Here is a 17582-nt window from a genome sequence, read left to right on the forward strand (position 1 = left end):
CATGCTAGAATCTTTAAAATATCACATAGGACCAAGGTCAAACGAATTACTACATAGGCGGCGTTTTTTTTTTTTTTTGGGTATTTTTTTCCTTACAAATAATTATCACCATTTATTGTTAAAAAAGATTTTCAGCCCATCTCAATGATGATCAAATGATATTTCATACTCATCTTTAATGTGAAACGTTAAGATTATATTTGAGTGGTGTAGATCTTATTTTGTTTATAATTTGGTACTTCTTATTTGAAAGAAACAAAGTAAAGAGTGAAATAATTCTTCCACTTTGATATGTTTGTGCGTGTAAGTGGGTGGATGTGTCTCTCTTTCTTTTGAAGAAGTGCAAGATTAGTAGTAAAATTAAAAAAGAAGAAGAAGAAGAAAAGCTGCCAGTCCCGATTTCATCCTAAAATTAATTCATTATTTATGAATTAAATAATATATATATATATATATATATATTCTGTACAAAAGATAGTTTTGTATCAGATGATACTCTGATCAGCTCGAACTGTTATTGTATGATGTATCCTGTGAACAATACCACCTGTTAAAGCTTATTCCCCAGCACAGAGCTACAATCGTGAAGCATACGAAGAATTGATGGAATTCTTGAGTAGACACTCATTGAATGATGGTGACATGTTCTGTGCCAGCATGATGCGAGAATCATCTAGACATAAGAGCTTAGGTAAGTTCAACGTTGAAATCGACAAGTTACTCTAAAATCAGTTGTTGTCTTAGCATTTGGATTAATAATCTTTTCCTGATTGAAATCTATGTAAAATTAATGCTGTGCAACTATGGCTTGTACGTGAATAGCTCTCCGCATACTCGAGGTTAGTGGATTTCTTGGTTACGATGTGGTTTTCAATATTCCCACTTGCTAAACTCTGATTAAGACTTTGATGTATCATTTTAGGTGAGATCAGCATACTGCAAACAAGACTTTGAATGGGACAACCTAAAGCGCGTCGCTGTTAAGGTAAGTAATCCTGCAATATTTTCTTGTTATTTAGAAAGTTGATGTTGCTTAAAGAAAATTTCTTGACGGTAAGCCCAGAAGTATGATGAAGAAATACACTCATGTTCCTCTATGATGGGATCAGGGTGTTTATCTTGTTTAGGTTGGGTTGGAAAGTTTTGAGCTTTAGATCTTTTATAGTTTTCAAATTGTTCAAATTTAATTTAAATAGGCTGAATTTTTTTTTACTTTTGATATTTATTGTAATTTTGAAAAGACAGAATGTAAAATAATAATTTTTTATTGTTAGACTTAAAAATAGTGATGATATAGATTAAAAATAAGATAATAAGTTTAAGGTCATCCAAATGAAATTTTGAAGATTTAGAGAAATGAAGATGGCTCATAGCTATGGTTCCAAATTCACTTAGCACCAAATGAAGATGGCTCATAGCTATGTTTTTAATATTTTTTAATATATAAAAAATTCTAAAATAAAGGTAATTTTCTATCACTTTGTAAAAAAAAATTATTTTTGAAAATTATATATTACAATAATTTAAGTTTAAACCGTCTAAATCTAATTTGAATAATCTAGATTTTATTAAAACGATTAACACCTCATTGTTAATCACTCATCATTTCAAGGAGCATTTAACTGTAGACACACCCATATATCAATTGTTTAATAAACTATTTGCAATAAAAAAGTTCACATATTTATATATATTAAATATACTATTTACAAGTGTGCATTGCACCTCCCCATGCTCTCAGTTAGGCCAGAATCTAGTTTATCGAGATATATAAAAGTTGAATCTATTAGTAGCCGTATGAATGCATGGTATTGTTGGCTGTCCGTGTGCGTTGCAGATGGTCAATGAATCAAACACGAGGCTGATGAGGGAGTATATCTCGGAAACAAGTCCTGTAGAAACTGAAATATGAATCATGCCTTCTGTTGCCTCACCAGATTGCACTATAGCCCTCTATGTACAGAGTATTTTATTCATACATGTCTGTGGAGAACTAAACTATACGTCTCTTTGTTAATCATAGAGTCCTGTAGATGTAGACAGTTATGATCAGACACAGAATAAATTCCAAATGATTGGGCTTGATATTTATTGTAAAGACCCAGTTCTGTATACCTGTGTTACAACCTCAGCCAGCAGAATAAAGTCCTAAACCTTAAATTGATACTCTTTTCCGTCCTAATTATCGGACAAGGTTAACCAACTTCGTGATTCTTATGGAATCTCAATAGCCAACTTGGTTATAAAAAATGCTAATATGGGAATATGTCACGTTAACATTATTTGATAGACAACCTTCTTATTCCAAGTCCAATATTACACTTGAGGTGCTATGCTATACAAAGCCTTGACAGACACAACCAGGTAGGAACTGTGAGCCGTGGCCAATTCTCCCACGTGCCTTTCATTATAAGAGTAGTTCTTCAGTATTGTGAATAAAAACCCATGGATCAGTATGTAGTTTTCCATCATATTACCAAAATCTTGGTTTGGATGGTAATGAGCTGCAATTATTCTCTGGACAGGTCACAGATGTGACCAAATTTTACTAGTAAAAAAGCTTCTTCATAATCTAGACCTGTATGCAATGAAACCATCCTTGAAATAAAACGTCCCCGTCATACTCTGTTCAAGCAGACATCAAAATTTCTTGTCACTCCAAGATTTTCATGGCTGCAAATAACACCAAATGGATTTAAGGGACCCAAAAATAGAGGAAGAAAGAAAGAAAAGGTCAAGCTTAATAGGAGAAAGGTGGTCTGCCGTCTATGAGCTTTGTCTCCACACATTTGCACACATGTTTATATAAACAACGGAACTCGCATGAAAATGAATCGACAATCAAAATGAAGTTATTACCTCGACAATACAACGGAGATCACTTGAAGCGTGAATATCACCAGTGCTGAGATATGAATGTGCGAATTCATCAATATGCTCCAGCCTGAAATTAATGTCAAATCACAGTGAACTTGTGAACAAATCACCCATGAAATTAAATGTGGTTGGTTGGAGGAATATGAAAGGAAGGGGAGATTCAAATTAATTGGGTTTTAAAAAAATGGAGAAGTGGAGTTAAAATATTTTAATTTTTGTTGCTCAATTAATTTACATAATGTCTTTATTAAAATTTTATAATCCCATTTATCCCCCCCCCCTTTTTTTTCAAATCGAAGTCATTAAAAATTACCCCGCCCCTCCCCTTTATTCCCCGCCAGCCAAATAAGGAATAATATCTTCGGGATAACTACCAACAAAATGGACTGAAGTTTACACATAAAGTAATATGATAACTTTTTTTTTTTTTGCCAGAAGACCATTCATATCATTAAAATGCGTTCATATGGTTGTGCATTCACGTCAAACACCACAAACTTCATAAAACTACACCAGGTTGCTCCATTGGTAATATTTCTCCCCAAACTTCACCAACTTCTATTATCAGTAGAACTAAGGCACTTCTATTATCAGCAGAACTAAGGCAAGCGGTGTAAGAGGAAGTTTTATTATCAAGTAAGTTACATGATTTTAGATAAGTTAGTCAACAAGACACATAATAAGCTGGCATTTTTAATAAAATGGTGACTGGGGTAAAGATTACATATAGACATAGTTCACCATGATGCTTCCACTTTGAGATAGGCCTTTTTCTGACCGATCAGCCATCCAGTTTATTCTCTCAATCATCTATTACAAATTCAGAATAAAAAAGTTATTCATTCGGATAGAAACTAACATAAGTTATTCATGGGCATCCTTAATAACTTATGCTTTTAAGCTAAGAAGGTTCTTCACATCGTATCAAGGTTTCTATCATTGAGTAATCCAAAGTATTTTTGTATCAGAAAATGTGTTAATAAATTATACTAACATTATTGATAATCCTTCACAAACAGCATAAACTTTTTAAACTGAAACGTCCTTGACAAACGCTACTTAAGACTAGAAACTACATGTAACTTTTTTCCAAGAACATTGATTTCCTTTTAGGAAAAATGTCAGTGAAAAAATTATCTCATACCAGTTCACAGTGAAAAGACCATGAAAGACGTTAAAACACATAACAGTAAATCTCGTACTAAAAGGAAACTACTGATTTCACAAAGAATTGCCGAGAACTGAGAAGTTGATTGACTGTTGAATAAGGCTGCATGACATACCGCTCCATTTTGCAAGTGAAAATTTGCTACTGAATCTAACGCTCTTCCTCTTTTCTTCTCTTGAAGAAGGTATCTACAATATGAGAAAAATATTATTTACCATTTGATGAACTCAGTTCAAGTTATCCAACACTCTTCTTTTTGTTTTTTGCATATGGTCCAACACTCTTCTTTTATTCTCTAGAAAAATTAAATAAATAAATAAATGATGAGAACAGAATACTCGAGTACAATCCCTATAAACTGTTTGTAATACCTGGCACATAATCGCATCAGAAGGGGTTGTAATACGGACAGCATTTCTGTTGATTTGGTCCACTTGTGGTCTGTAGAAGTCAGCAAGTTGAACATCACTTCCATTCCATTTTTTCCATTGGCGATATCTCTGCAACTCATATAGATGTTAAGCACACGTTAAAACCAAGTATAATGGATGTCCCTGACACAAATTATCATTAATTCAATGATAATAGCTAAAGCACCCAAGGAAGGATTTTGAATGCCTCAAAGCTAGAAACGTAACACTTCAACAACAAAAGTTCAAAACCAAGTATCACCAGAGGACAAACCCTAATGAGTTGTGATTGACTCAGAATTAGACTAATATGAATATCAACGCTTTGCTAGTGCAAACATAACATGCAATTAGAGACAGACTGAGAGCTGAAAGCAACTTCTAAGATTGGAAGATCTTCAATATTTTTCTGAAGATCCGTTGCAGATTTGGGCCTCCTTTCAATGTAGTCACCATATTCATTTGACTTTCCATTTCCACTTTAAATAAAGGGCAGCCCATCTATGTATATTATAAGAGTAAGTCCATTTCACTGTTTCCATATAAGCCATGCTTCACTGGGTTTTGTCTCCCTCTCACTGCTAAAAGTTGAATTTGTTTTGTGCATAGCATGGCTGGCCATGCACTAGTTGCGTCCCAATAATGACAGACAGACTGAATACAGACTACTCTCGAAGCAAATATGGACCAAAACATAATTTTTCGAATGAATATAATTATAGAATAGTACATATGTTACTTTGATATACTCATAAGTGCCCTTTCTTCTTCTGGTTTAAGTATATTCTCCCAGAATGTGGAACTGGATCCCTCAGCCAGTGATTGTGATGAGTCTGATTCAGCAAGTATTGATTGTGATGCCAACTTGGATAGAAGCCACTGCATGAATCCTGGGATGGGACTCAGAGTTGCAAATGTCTGCAAGCAAGAATTGAAAATTGATTGATAAAGCAAGATGCACAATGATTTAGTACATAACATATCACAACAATCTAAGAGACATGTCATTTGTCAAGGAATGTCGCATGTTCTAACAATTTTTCGACTTGAAGCATATCAACTTTAGACATTACTCTTCCATGATGACGAAAGCAATATATTAATTTTGGAGTCACTGAAAAATATTGGCATGTCATTTTTATGGTACTCCTCCAAGTACAACTAGTCACTGAAAAATATTGGCATATCAGTTTCAGTTTTGATAGAAGAAAAGAAATACAAGAAGCAAGAAATTAAAAGGCGCAACCAAAAAGTCATATGCATCTTAAACTTGGCAGATTTTTCCATCGGAGCCCGGTGACCAATTTGTTCAATAATTTCTTCAGGTTTTAGCCATTTTCAGCGAATCAACTATTCCAATCTCATTATATAACATAATGGATTGCTTCAGCTAGCTGAAGCCCCAAATAGAATTTTCTAATTTAAAATGAAAGGGACTTTACTCCTAGATGTGAACTTTATGTTAGAGATATTCAAGGAAATGCCTTTACTCTCCAAGAAGAATATACAAGAAATTAAAGGCAATAATTTCCCCCAACAAAGAAAAGGTAAAAATAGAAGACAGAAAGGTGATCGACAGACAGTGTCATATACGATACTATTATTAAGTCAAAACCAAGAAAATGAATGAACTATAAATTGAAACTAAGATATGATGATGATGATGATGATGATGATGATGATGCCTTCACAAAGTCTTTGAAGCAAGAAACTTCATTTGATCATATCCTTCAAATTCATAGAGCTCCATGAATTTGTTAAAATACTTACAGAGATATGTGGCATTTCCCGTTTCACCAGTGTTATAACACGTTTGATGAGAAACTTTCCTAAGTTGATCCCTGATAAGCCAGGCTGCAAAATTTCAGAACTAGTCCATCCAGGTAAGTGCAAGAAAATTTTCAATTTCTGGAAAACTACCTCCACTATTTATCATTTCCTTAGGAGAGGAAAAGGTCACTGATGGGATACGTAGAAAAGTAAACAGATTTTATTTTCCAAAACAAGAAAGCAAACAGGTATTTGAAACAAGAATAACTTAAAGAAATCAGAAAACATGAATAAAGGGAAAATTAAATCAGAACAGAAATACATATCAGTGAGATGAAACCCCAAGAAAACAAGGCACACCTCACATTTCACTCAGGATGATCTAACCAACCTTTGCCACAATGTACAGTCTAGTTTCTACTATAATTAATCATTCTTTGTGTTTCTTGTAGCATATGCCATACCTGAGTTGATGAAATGGAGTAGAATAATGCACATGTTGCCTCATTTTCAGGTATAGGAGGACTATCCCACAAAACTTCCTGAGAAGCCAAAAAAAAAAAAATTACATAACATAGAAAGAAGGAAAAAAAATATACTGACCAAGGTTATGTGAAGTCCAAAGAAAATTAACCTGTATAGTCTGAGCTACATTCTTAAGAAGCGCAACTTCAATGAAAATTAAGGGTTCACCTGAGGAGGGGAAAAACAGCATACTTAAACACGTCAAATAATGTAACGCATATAAAGTTCATGCATATAATTGTAATATGACGACCACTCAAACCCTTAGTCAGTTGGTATTTATATGCAAGAATGGTGACACTAAATTCAATTTCCATGTTATTTCACATGAGAAACAAATAAAAGAACAAGTAAACATGCTGACCATCAGAAACTTTTGGCTGTATAGTAATTACTTTTTGACCAGTGACTAATTTACCTTTAATTCTGTCACCCAGTTCCTGAGTGAATATTAGTTCATTGGCTTTAAAAAAAAAAAAATTATGGCCATGTGTGTAGTAAATCCATTTTAAAAAGGAGCTATGTCATTACATTAATGAAATTTCAACTGCGTAACGGTATGACTAGCACAAATTGCAGAGATGCCAAAGAACATTAAATGGATCGGGTAGTATTGCCAAGAAGAAGTGAGCTATCTTCAGCTGGCCAAAAGTTAAGAGAATCACTGACCAGGAATTGCTGGATGTAAATATCCAAAACAACGACGGCCAACTCCCAGCCTTCTCTTAAGATCCAAAAGGTTGCTAATAGGGTGCACAGCCTACAAATGATGTTGAAGATTATGCATAAGAAGACAGGCAAGAGTTACAAAGAAACCCAAACAGAGAAGTACCTCATAAGCAACAATTTTCTCCAACAGAGAAGCTGGATCATCCCATGTAATTTGATGAAGCTCTAAGGTAGCAGGACTAAGCCACGTACTCAGTTTTTCCTTTAAATAAGAATCCAATGCCCTCAGAGATGAAATATTTTCCTCTCTGTATCATTGAATATGTGAAGTATTATATTCTAACTTCCAGTAAAGAAAAGCTAAAATTTTGTCTCGTGTTTTTCTTGTTTTCTCCCCATGAATCTGCATGCACTCAATTTAATACACCTCAACATTTATTTTAAGGACCTCGCATAAAAATCCCAGTGAAAAGATTCGTAGGACAATCAAGATAAATTCTCTGAAATTGAACCTACCGAAAGTTAAAGGAAGTAATAAGTAACTCAAGATTTCTATATCTTTTGCTACTTTCATTACTAGATATTTGAATCAAACATACATGCAAAACTTCCAATAAGAGTGTGGCTCTATAAAACTTATCATCTATTCTCATGTAATGCTTGGAGAGGCCTGTATGCACATGTACAATCACCCAAAAAAACTGTTTCAAACGAGAAGTGTCTCAAGATCAACTATATCCAACAGAAATGCACTATGTCCTATTTTTCCCATTTAATTCTTGCCAACCCTGCCAAATAAAATGTTTGAAGTAAAATGCAGCACATGGATCATAACCTTACGTGAGAATGGATAAGATATCAGCACGAAGAATGGACAAAAATCTCAACCCTCCAGGGTGAGTGTTGAGACGGTCAAAGAGAACTTCATAAAGTGGCCTAAGTGCATGTCTCAAATTCCGCTCAATGCGATAGAATGAAGAAAACAAGCCCTCTTCAGAGCAGTTCCCTTGAGCTTCATCCACTGCAACTAGAATATTCCCAATCAGATTTTTGTAAACATTCATAAATTGTAATGCAAATAGTTTGTTAAATTCCACCAAAATCTCACCACAAGGAAGTTGAAGCCCAAGATACTGTTTTATCAGTTCACGAACATGTACTCTGTTCAGATCATATTCTCGGCCAAGCACAAGCAGCAACTTCCGGCGGTTTTCAATGGAAAGCTTAGAATAACCCTACATTGTCATCAGCTCATCAGAGTCAAACAAGCAATATAACAAGCGAATAAAATTACAAATTTTCACTGATTTATATAAATGAAACGCTACCTCTGAGAAATTATCAAGTGCAGTATCTAGATCTTCTGTTTTGCTCATAGAAATCGCAGAATGCATTGACGTACGAACAAGTTCAAATTCTCTGAAAGCAAATGAAAGTAACAAAAAAGAAATCAGCTTCAAAAGCGTAGCATTGAAAATGATCTCTAACCTCTTACGAAAATTCCAAGTGTTTCAAACTATGAACCTCTCACAATTGCCAGCGTCATTAATACGCATTTTACTTCCTGCTTCTGAGTCACGTTGAATAGCATGCCCAGTGGATTGGTTTTCCAGGGAATTCTGCTGCACTTGGTTCATCTCTTTCTGTCGCGCACCAATCAAATACAAGGAAAACGGAATTCAAAAATAATAACATTTGGCTGAAAAACCGAAATCATGAGCCAAATCGATTTGATAAAGATTCTAATATGCTTTGAATCAGAATGAAGTGAAAGAATTGGGCTCTAATCAGAGTAATTATCGGAATTCGGAGAAGCAACTTACAGCGAGAGGAGAAAGAGAAGGGTTGCTGGAATTGTTAGGTCTCATTCTGGCGCGCATGAGAATAGCCAAAGCTTTCTTATTCATATTTATCAGCGAAATCAAATTACCGGTAGAATCGAGCCATCGTTTCCAGCGTTCTTACTTCTTTTAGTTATAGCATCCTATCGACGCAACCACCCTTTCTTTTGCTCCTCATTTTCTTTTGGAAAATGACATTTCATGATTCTATAACAGCATTAATTATATTTAAGCACTCTAAAATTAAAAAAAAAAAAAAAATCTGACAAAACAAACTCAACACACGACCTGAGGTACTCAGATTGGAAGTCTTGAACAGATAGCCTCTTATTTAGCTTAATCAATCCGCTCAACCAATTGATCCTGGTGTTCCTGGTTACTTGCATTTATTTTGAAAAATTCAAAAATCACTTAATCTTGATCGGACTTTTGGCCCAAAGGAAAAAAAAAATTTCTCTGATGGGCCTCTTAAACAGCACTCGAACTAGAGAGCCTTGAATTGGGCCTGGCAAAATGTCAATTTAAAAAGAAACACTAATTTGTTTTCGCCTTTTTGTTTGGGAAAGATTTCTTAGTCCTTCATATAATAGTATTAATTAGCCTCAAACTTTAGTCTTTAAATGGTGTAACCTGAACGCCTGATTTAACTAGTGTAAGAGCTGTATCCTCTTAGTCAAATGTTTCAAATTCAAGTCCTTGGAATATAATGACAATAAATATTTAGTGGAAAAGCTTGTTATCTGAAAGAATTTCATAAATGCTCAGTTCTTGTTAGCCTAGACCTCATTAAGTCTCTTTAGCTCAAGTTAGATAGGCTCATAATACTGGTCATAATATGCAAGAATAAAATAATATATACAAGAGTATCATCTAATTTGAAATATTAACACAGTACAATTAATAAATATAGTGAAACACAGTGCGAAGTTGCTTCGTTTTAATATATCTATCTTCTTGTTCAAGTTTCCCAATTTTGAAATAAATTTCAATGGTGTTTATTTACTAGACCACTAAAATTTAAGATGGCTGCATAGAAAATTCCTCCATCAAGCCATATGTATAAACTTTGTCGGCAAACATGTCAAATTAATGAAGAGAAACTTGGATCATTTTGGTCGTAAGGTAGCTCACTAATTCTCAATAATTGAACTGGTCCTCAAATATGGGATGAACAAAACATTTGACATCATGTGGTTTTGATTTGTCACTTGTCCTTTTCTCGTGACTAGGACTTCAGAGTTACCAACTTCAACTTTTGACAGCATTTGAAATGATTTGTTGCAACCTTGCCTAGATTCCATCATTTTAAAAAATAAATAAATTTGCTCAACAAACAGGCCGCTAATGGAGATGGTCCTTCCTCGTAATAACAACTTGAGTCTTAGACAGTTTTGAATTGTCATGAGGAATGGTTTGGAATTTTTTTTTTTATTATTTTCATTCAAAAGGCCATAATAGATGTGTCTGTCTATCTTGAGGACCAAAGCATGCTAAATATTTGTGCCATTTCCTTTTTTTTTTTCCTCATTTTATTGTGCCTTTGGCATTATTACGCCAACCTGTAAGACAACTAACCAATATTCCCAGGACTTCCAAAAAATTCTTCATCAACATGTTTTAATTCTCATGTTGACCATCAAAAGAGGGAATTGCAAGCTGTAAGAAATTTTCTGTTGTCATATTGCTGGTTTATATGGTAAAGGTCTTAAAGAAGTAGGGTAAAATGGAGATCAAAATATAGTAATATAGTTGTGTGTGTGTGTGTGTGTGTGTGTGTGTGTGTGTGTGTGTGTGTGTGTTAATAATCATAGGGAAAATGCCCATCTAAAGTGGGGCTGTTATATTTAATCAAACTTTAACTTTGTAGGGTTAAGAGTAGAACCACAAGAAAATGCATGCATGCAGGCTTCATACTTTATTTTAATCAAAATATTAAGATAATAGGTTTATGAGGGAAAAAAATTGCCTCTTCAGCCAACACTACTTAGTGTGAAACTTCTCATTTTCTTACTGCATCATGTAAATAAATCTACCTGTAATTGGTATTCCAATAATTTCCTCAAGTGCGAATTTATCACTGCTCATACAAACATGTTTCCTTTTTCTTTGCTGAAATGAAATGAATCAAAGCATGTTTGTGTCAGGCACTTTGCGAAGATCACTAGAATGCTTCTTCTTCCAAGTTCCCAAACAGCAATGATTCCAAGAAATAGAGATAACTCTGTTCCATCCTCAAATTCCAAAATGTTTGTGATTAAATCAACAAAACAATGTCAGTGAACCATAACAAAGAGATCAATATACTCGACCCATCATTTTTTTCGGTTTCTTCACAAAACTCAGTCGAATCTGCTTGAGACGTCTTCTCTTCCTTGCCATTTTCTCAGGCAGAGTCTCTCGCTTTTTCTTCTCACTCTTCACCGGCTTTGGCTTTTTCATATACATTGCCTCTATCTTATATTCTTTCGGTGTCACAGGCAACCCCCTGCGTTGTGCTTCATTGAAAAGTACATTAGCTTTGTCAACACGATTATGAGCACATAATTTCCCCATCAGTAAGTCATAAGTTTTGATCCCAGGTTCACATCCGTCAGCTTTCATCTTCGCGAATACATGCAATGCATGATCAATTCTCTCGATGCCACACAAAATCTCCAGGAAATGGTAGTAAGCCTTCTTATCAAGAGCTTCACTAAACCCAGCAGATTTCATCCTGTCAATCATTTCATCCCCCTCTTCTAATCTTGCAGCCTGATACAAACTCTTTGTCAGAATAAGAAACGTGGTCGCATCAGGATAGCAACCCCATTCCCCGATTCTGTAAAACAACTTCATTGCATCTTCAGTTCTCCTAATCTTGCATAAATTAGTTATCAACACATTAAAAGTTTCTACATTTCTTGGAACCCCGTTATAATCCATATCGACCAGTACCTTCTCAGCTTCAGAATCAAGGCAAAATGGATCCTTTTTTCTGCAAAGCTTGCATACACAATCAAGAATGGCATTATACGCAGATGTCCCAAGTTCAAACCCTCCACGATACATTTCCCCAGCTAGTCTTCGAGCTTCGTCCAGTTTCTCATCAACACACCAACCCTTAATTAGCAGATCACAGATGCGTCCATCAGGAAAGAACTCATTTGCCAGATTCTTCACCATTTTCTCTGCATGACTTGCATATCCCTTGTCACAAAGCTTTTCCACGATTAACCTCAATGAATCATGATTACGTGGCAACCCGTAATCTGTCTCCATTCTCTCAAAAAATGAAACTGCCTGGGTGGGACGCCCCGCACGCACAAGCCGATCAATCGCAGCCTCTAAGGTTTTAGGCCCGGCAAAGGCACACCCACTGACAAGAACCTCATGGGTGGCCTTAAAGTCTTTGCGACGGCCAAAGTAGCCAACAAAATAAGACAGTGTCTCATCATTGTGGGTGAAGTTAGGGTTTGAAATTAGCCATTGGTTAAAACCTAATACTGTACGGCCGGCTTCAGTGGAGAAATTGAGGGTTTGAAGAACAAGTGTGGCAGTCGGTGTGATGTGAGAGAAGCCAAGCTGAAGGCGTTGTGTTACAGACAGAGGGTCGGAATCTGAGTCCTTGAGAAGCTCATTGGAGAGGGATTGTGCAATAGGATCTACATCTTCTGGGAGGCCATGAATTGATGATTTGGAGGGCTCTGAGGAGAAAGATCTGGAGAGAAAGAGTGGAGGTGCAGTGAAAACAGTCACAGACTGAAAATGCCTGAGGAGGGAGGAGGGGTTGGAAGTGGGTTCTGCTAGAAGTGGAAGATGAGGTTGAAGCAAATAAAATGAAGTGAAGGATGAGGATTGAGAAAAGAAGGATCGAAGAAAGATCCTTCGAAGCTGTAGAGACTGAAATGGTGGCATTGTCAAGGAGGACTCCTACAAAATGAAACAACTCATTAACCAGCTACTACAAGTACAATAAGTTAAAATGAATGCATAAATATTAACTAGCAATATTTGACTAATATAACCAGCCGCTGCAAGTATATCAAGCAAAAATGAATATATAACTATTAGCTAGCAATATTTGACAAATATAACCAGCCACTACGAGTACAACCATCAATGTAACACAAGTATAACTAGCAATACATTATAAAAATATATAACTACTTGTCAAAAACCATTAAAAAAGGAGGGAATTCAATGTTCTTACGATTATCAGTTACAATGTAACTTTCCATTATATAAGCAACCTCATTGCGGCACAGAAAAGTTCAAAATGGGGGAAAACGATACTTAAGACCCATGTGAGTTAACATCTTTCAAAAAAAAAAAAATCAAATCAAAAACTGTAGCATTTTGCAAAAAACAGGAGAACTCTTCACCTAAACATCTTTGTCAAACAAAAGCAATGCAAATTGTTCTTTATCAAGCCTCTGGATACTATAGGGCACACCATGTAGTGTTCCACGTGCTATTTTTCATCCTCAAAATCACTGCCATTCTTTTTTATCCTATTCTTTTCTATGGGGCTTGAAGCTCTCCATACTCAGAGCAAATATCCAACTGGCTTTAAAAGAAAATTTCTCATAAAGTAAAGCCAAACAGAGTCAAAAATTTGCATTGATTCAGCACGTAGGCAAATGAATACAATTATAGACACGCATGGTTAGGACTTTCACAAAACATCTAAAATGTAATAAGTAGAAAGGTTTTGCTCAGTGACAAGTTAACCAGAGAAAAGTAAGAAAAAGCTTGAGATATTTGCTCAGTGACTATGAAAGAAAGGTTTTGTGTTTATGGGTAGAGTTAGCTTCATATAACTCACTGTGCCTCGTTCTTCAAATTGCAGAAGCAGAAATGCACCAGCCGAAACATATCTCTTTCCTAAACGATGAATCAATTATCAGGTCAGAGATGATGAACTTGAAAAATTGGGTGAGGGTGTTCTATTACTCATCAAAATGAAAGTCATTAACTTCAGTAAAATCTCTGTCCTTGGCTGATTTGAACGAATTTCAAAGTTCGCCATAATCTCAACAGGTGTGATACAGGAAGAAAGGGGAAGAAGGCCATAGAAATGCAAGGATGAAAACGAGGGAAAACGTGAACAATAGGATTCTAAATGAGGGTTTGGCAGACTAAGAGCATTGAAGACAGAAATCGTAAGGCAGGAAACAAGATGCCTTACCTCACAATGATGCGGATATGGGCGACTGCGCGATGAGAGTTTGAGATGAAAAGCCAGTGACGGCGCGGAACGGAGGAAACGCGGGTGAGCACGAAGATGGCGATGTGAGAAAGAGGGTGAGCGAGACTGAGCGGCGACGCGAAAGCAAGGAGGACTAAGGAAGGAGGTTTCAAACCCCCGAGGGCTTAATATGGACATCAGTGGAATTGGAAAATTTTCTAACTACACGCCACCAAACAAACACTTCTCTCAATTTCAACTCCAATTCCATTATAATTACAATTCTATTCCCCTAACCCCAGTGTATCAAACAGGCTGCAATAAACATCAAAAGTCAGCTCAAAACACTTCCATGCAATACGTTGATGTGTTTGCATTGAAATATGTGAAACAAAAACAAGATAAAAGATAAATTGAAGTTTACAAATTAAAATTAAGTTAAAAGTTAAGTATTATAATGTAATTTATGTTTCTATATTTTTTTAGAAAAAAAAAATTAAAGTAACGAGCTAAAATTTATTTGAAAGATATAATTTAAAAACAAATTTAAATATATAATGATTGAAAAAACATGAACTTTATTATGGAGTATATTTTTATGAGATTCGACTTTCTTAAGAAAAATATTAAATTCTCAATTACAATTTTTAAAATAAAAAAAGAGTTGATATACAATTAAGAAGTATTATTTGTGAATTTTAAAACTAATTAATAAAATATAAAAATACAAACTTTTTTAATAAATCTATAATATTAAATGAAAAATTGTCGCCAATTTGATCTATAATTAATTATAAAAAATAATAAAACTATAATTATAAATTTTTATTTCAATACAAAAATATGTTATCATAATGGATGCAAATATTTTCATATTAAAAGTCATTTAAATGAAAAAGGTTAAAAGTATTAAGAAAAACTTAAAAAGGTATGGAGAAGATAAGAGCACCCAAACTTGGTACTCATCATCAGGAGTGCTCATCAATTCTCGAGCTGATTTGGGTCATCCATTTTATTTTAAAATGATCCCAACCATTCATTTTAAATTAATTATAAACAATGAATTTTATAAAATTATTTATTCAACTCTAGAAATTTGCAACTTATTCTCTCATATTGATAACTTCATTTACTATAATTTGCAACTTTATATCCCCATTTTATTTATGAATATAATCTTAATATTTATTTTTCTCATGCTTTACTTGTTCAATTTCAATAATTTGCAATTTACTTTTTCTAATTTGTAATTTTGCAACTTTGAATTCCAAATTTTATTTACAAATTTTCTCATAGGATTGATTAAATTGATAATGATTATGCTTATAATTCATATGATTGTGGGTTTGAATGCTATTAGTTGATAAAGTTGGAAATTAATTTGAGTTTAAACACAATAAATGTGAGTTTTCTCAAGAAGCCAAAGAGATAAAATTAATTTAATGATTATGCAAAACAAATCCAATAAAAAAGAACCTATGCCTCTTTAACTCTTATCTAAACCCATTTATTAGTGCACTTCCATTACTTAACATATATATACTAGGAGCTCTCTTCACATGAGTAATGCGAGACTTCTTTTTTTGACATATTTACATAGTAACTATAACAGTTTCTATATGTATAGATTCAAATTTGAATTATTTTGTTCAAGTAGAATCCAATCCCTTCTACTGCTTCTAAAGCTTGTTTATCTATAAGTATACATATAAAAGTAGAACTACAAGTAGCATTCTTTGCTTGACATGTATGCAATTTCAGGAATATTTCCATGTTAGTATTTTTTAAAAAAGCAATAATATTATTATTTTAAAATTATTAGAAACCACTTCCCCTTATCCCTAAATATTATCTTCTATGATCTAATGTATCGTCATGATTTCTCAACTAATTCATAATTTTGAATTTTAAATTTAAAAATCTTAAAAGATTTTCAGCATCATTATACACAAAGTTTTTGTAATTCTTCCACCCTTTGTTGCTTTAAGTAATTGTAATGAAACACTCCCTTAACACGTTGAGCCTTTCCTCAACATTGTCTGGAACATGGGTCGATTGTGTTTTTTTAAAATGCAAATCCAACTCTTTAGTTTCTTTTGCATTCATATCAAACTAGCTAAACACCTGCCACCTTATCGCTCTTCTTCGCTGGACATGGGTCTTAATCATTTCTTCATTGAAGTTGGGCTAGACAAGCGCCATGGCTCCATCAATTTGTTTCCCATTATAGTCAAGTGGCTTCATAGATCAATATAACCGGTAGCTAGAGAGTTGGGGTTATCTCATTCCAATTCCAGCATTGTGTCATCGTCAAGTAATTGCAAGTTTGTTCTTCTCATTGATCAACCATCATATTCATTCCAATTTTTTACAGCTTCACGTATTGATTGATATTGGTTAACCATTTGGCACAAATAAATGTTTTCTTGGAAATTACAAACAAGAGGGTAGATGGATGTCATGATTTGGCTACTCTATTCAATGTAAGTTAGTTATAATCATAATCACAATTTATTATATGACTATATATTTGCTCTTAAAGGTTTTGTTACGCATGTGAGATGATATCATTTAGTCTTGTCCATGTCACACCCCTTTTGAATTTCAAGTTATAAGTTTTTGTGATATAAGTAAGTTTTCTTTGTCATTCTCAACAATGAAGGACCATTATATATTCAGGGCCCATTGATGATAGTAATTTGCTATGACAAAACTAATGCTTTGATTTCAAAATTATTCCTCGCGTATTACTTTTTCTTAATATTTAGAGGGTGATTGTCATGTTATTCTCTTTCCAAAAATTATTAAGGTATTTAATTTTTACATGAAAAAGATTGAAAGTGTACAATTTTTCTAGATATGACCTGGATATACCATCTATTTCATATCCATCTTATTTTTAGTACAAGCATACATGATTGTTTTTATTAACACTGTAAATAATAAAATATTTATTTTATCAAGCTTACGAATAGCAAACCAATTCAATAGTTATTGGGCTATAGAGAAAGAACTTTAAGAATAATTAAGTGAAATTAGATCATATATTTGTGAAGTATTATTTTGACCTATTATATAGATCAGATTCTTTTCATGGCTTTTCCCTGTTAGATTAATTTTTGGCATTATTTTCAAATTTATTTTAAATTTAATTT

At 34.1% G+C, this 17582-nt stretch overlaps 3 protein-coding genes across 9 annotated transcripts; 1 reads left to right on the plus strand and 2 right to left on the minus strand.

Annotated features, from left to right (window-relative positions):
* Positions 1-537: 537 nt before the first annotated feature.
* Positions 538-2112, plus strand: LOC129293744 (chaperonin-like RBCX protein 1, chloroplastic; the record flags this gene model as incomplete). The annotated part of the gene is made up of 4 exons (XM_054931838.1): positions 538-691; positions 823-839; positions 923-985; positions 1838-2112. Coding segments are annotated over 4 exons (309 nt in total), but the record flags the coding sequence as incomplete, so codon positions are not given.
* A 144-nt stretch (positions 2113-2256) lies between these two features.
* LOC129293743 (uncharacterized) lies at positions 2257-9602 on the minus strand. 6 transcript variants are annotated; one of them, XR_008589203.1, is made up of 17 exons: positions 9549-9602; positions 9243-9467; positions 8944-9062; positions 8748-8838; positions 8528-8654; positions 8260-8446; positions 7583-7727; positions 7420-7510; positions 6860-6918; positions 6690-6767; positions 6226-6309; positions 5195-5373; positions 4417-4545; positions 4161-4233; positions 3619-3687; positions 2860-2944; positions 2257-2625 (listed from the first exon to the last, which is right to left on the minus strand). XR_008589203.1 is itself a non-coding variant. In XM_054931835.1 (17 exons), exons 2-17 carry the CDS (start codon positions 9324-9326, stop codon positions 2566-2568), a joined length of 1671 nt encoding a protein of 556 aa, XP_054787810.1. In that variant the 5' UTR covers positions 9327-9467; positions 9549-9602; the 3' UTR covers positions 2257-2565. The 6 variants fall into 6 exon arrangements, 4 of the variants coding, with proteins under 4 accessions (XP_054787810.1, XP_054787809.1, XP_054787811.1 ...); XR_008589202.1 differs by having other exon boundaries at positions 2257-2673; XM_054931835.1 differs by having other exon boundaries at positions 3602-3687; positions 8260-8440.
* Positions 9603-11152: 1550 nt separating this feature from the next.
* Positions 11153-14647, minus strand: LOC129292157 (pentatricopeptide repeat-containing protein PNM1, mitochondrial-like). 2 transcript variants are annotated; one of them, XM_054929697.1, is made up of 3 exons: positions 14428-14566; positions 14065-14123; positions 11153-13169 (listed from the first exon to the last, which is right to left on the minus strand). In XM_054929697.1, exon 3 carries the CDS (start codon positions 13152-13154, stop codon positions 11556-11558), a length of 1599 nt encoding a protein of 532 aa, XP_054785672.1. In that variant the 5' UTR covers positions 13155-13169; positions 14065-14123; positions 14428-14566; the 3' UTR covers positions 11153-11555. The 2 variants fall into 2 exon arrangements, with proteins under 2 accessions (XP_054785672.1, XP_054785671.1); XM_054929696.1 differs by lacking the exon at positions 14065-14123 and having other exon boundaries at positions 14428-14647.
* Positions 14648-17582: the final 2935 nt, after the last annotated feature.

Source organism: Prosopis cineraria, unplaced genomic scaffold (genome assembly GCF_029017545.1).
Source record: "Prosopis cineraria cultivar Desert tree isolate PC_DT_omini unplaced genomic scaffold, ASM2901754v1 PC14, whole genome shotgun sequence".
NCBI classification, from domain to species: domain Eukaryota; kingdom Viridiplantae; phylum Streptophyta; class Magnoliopsida; order Fabales; family Fabaceae; genus Prosopis; species Prosopis cineraria.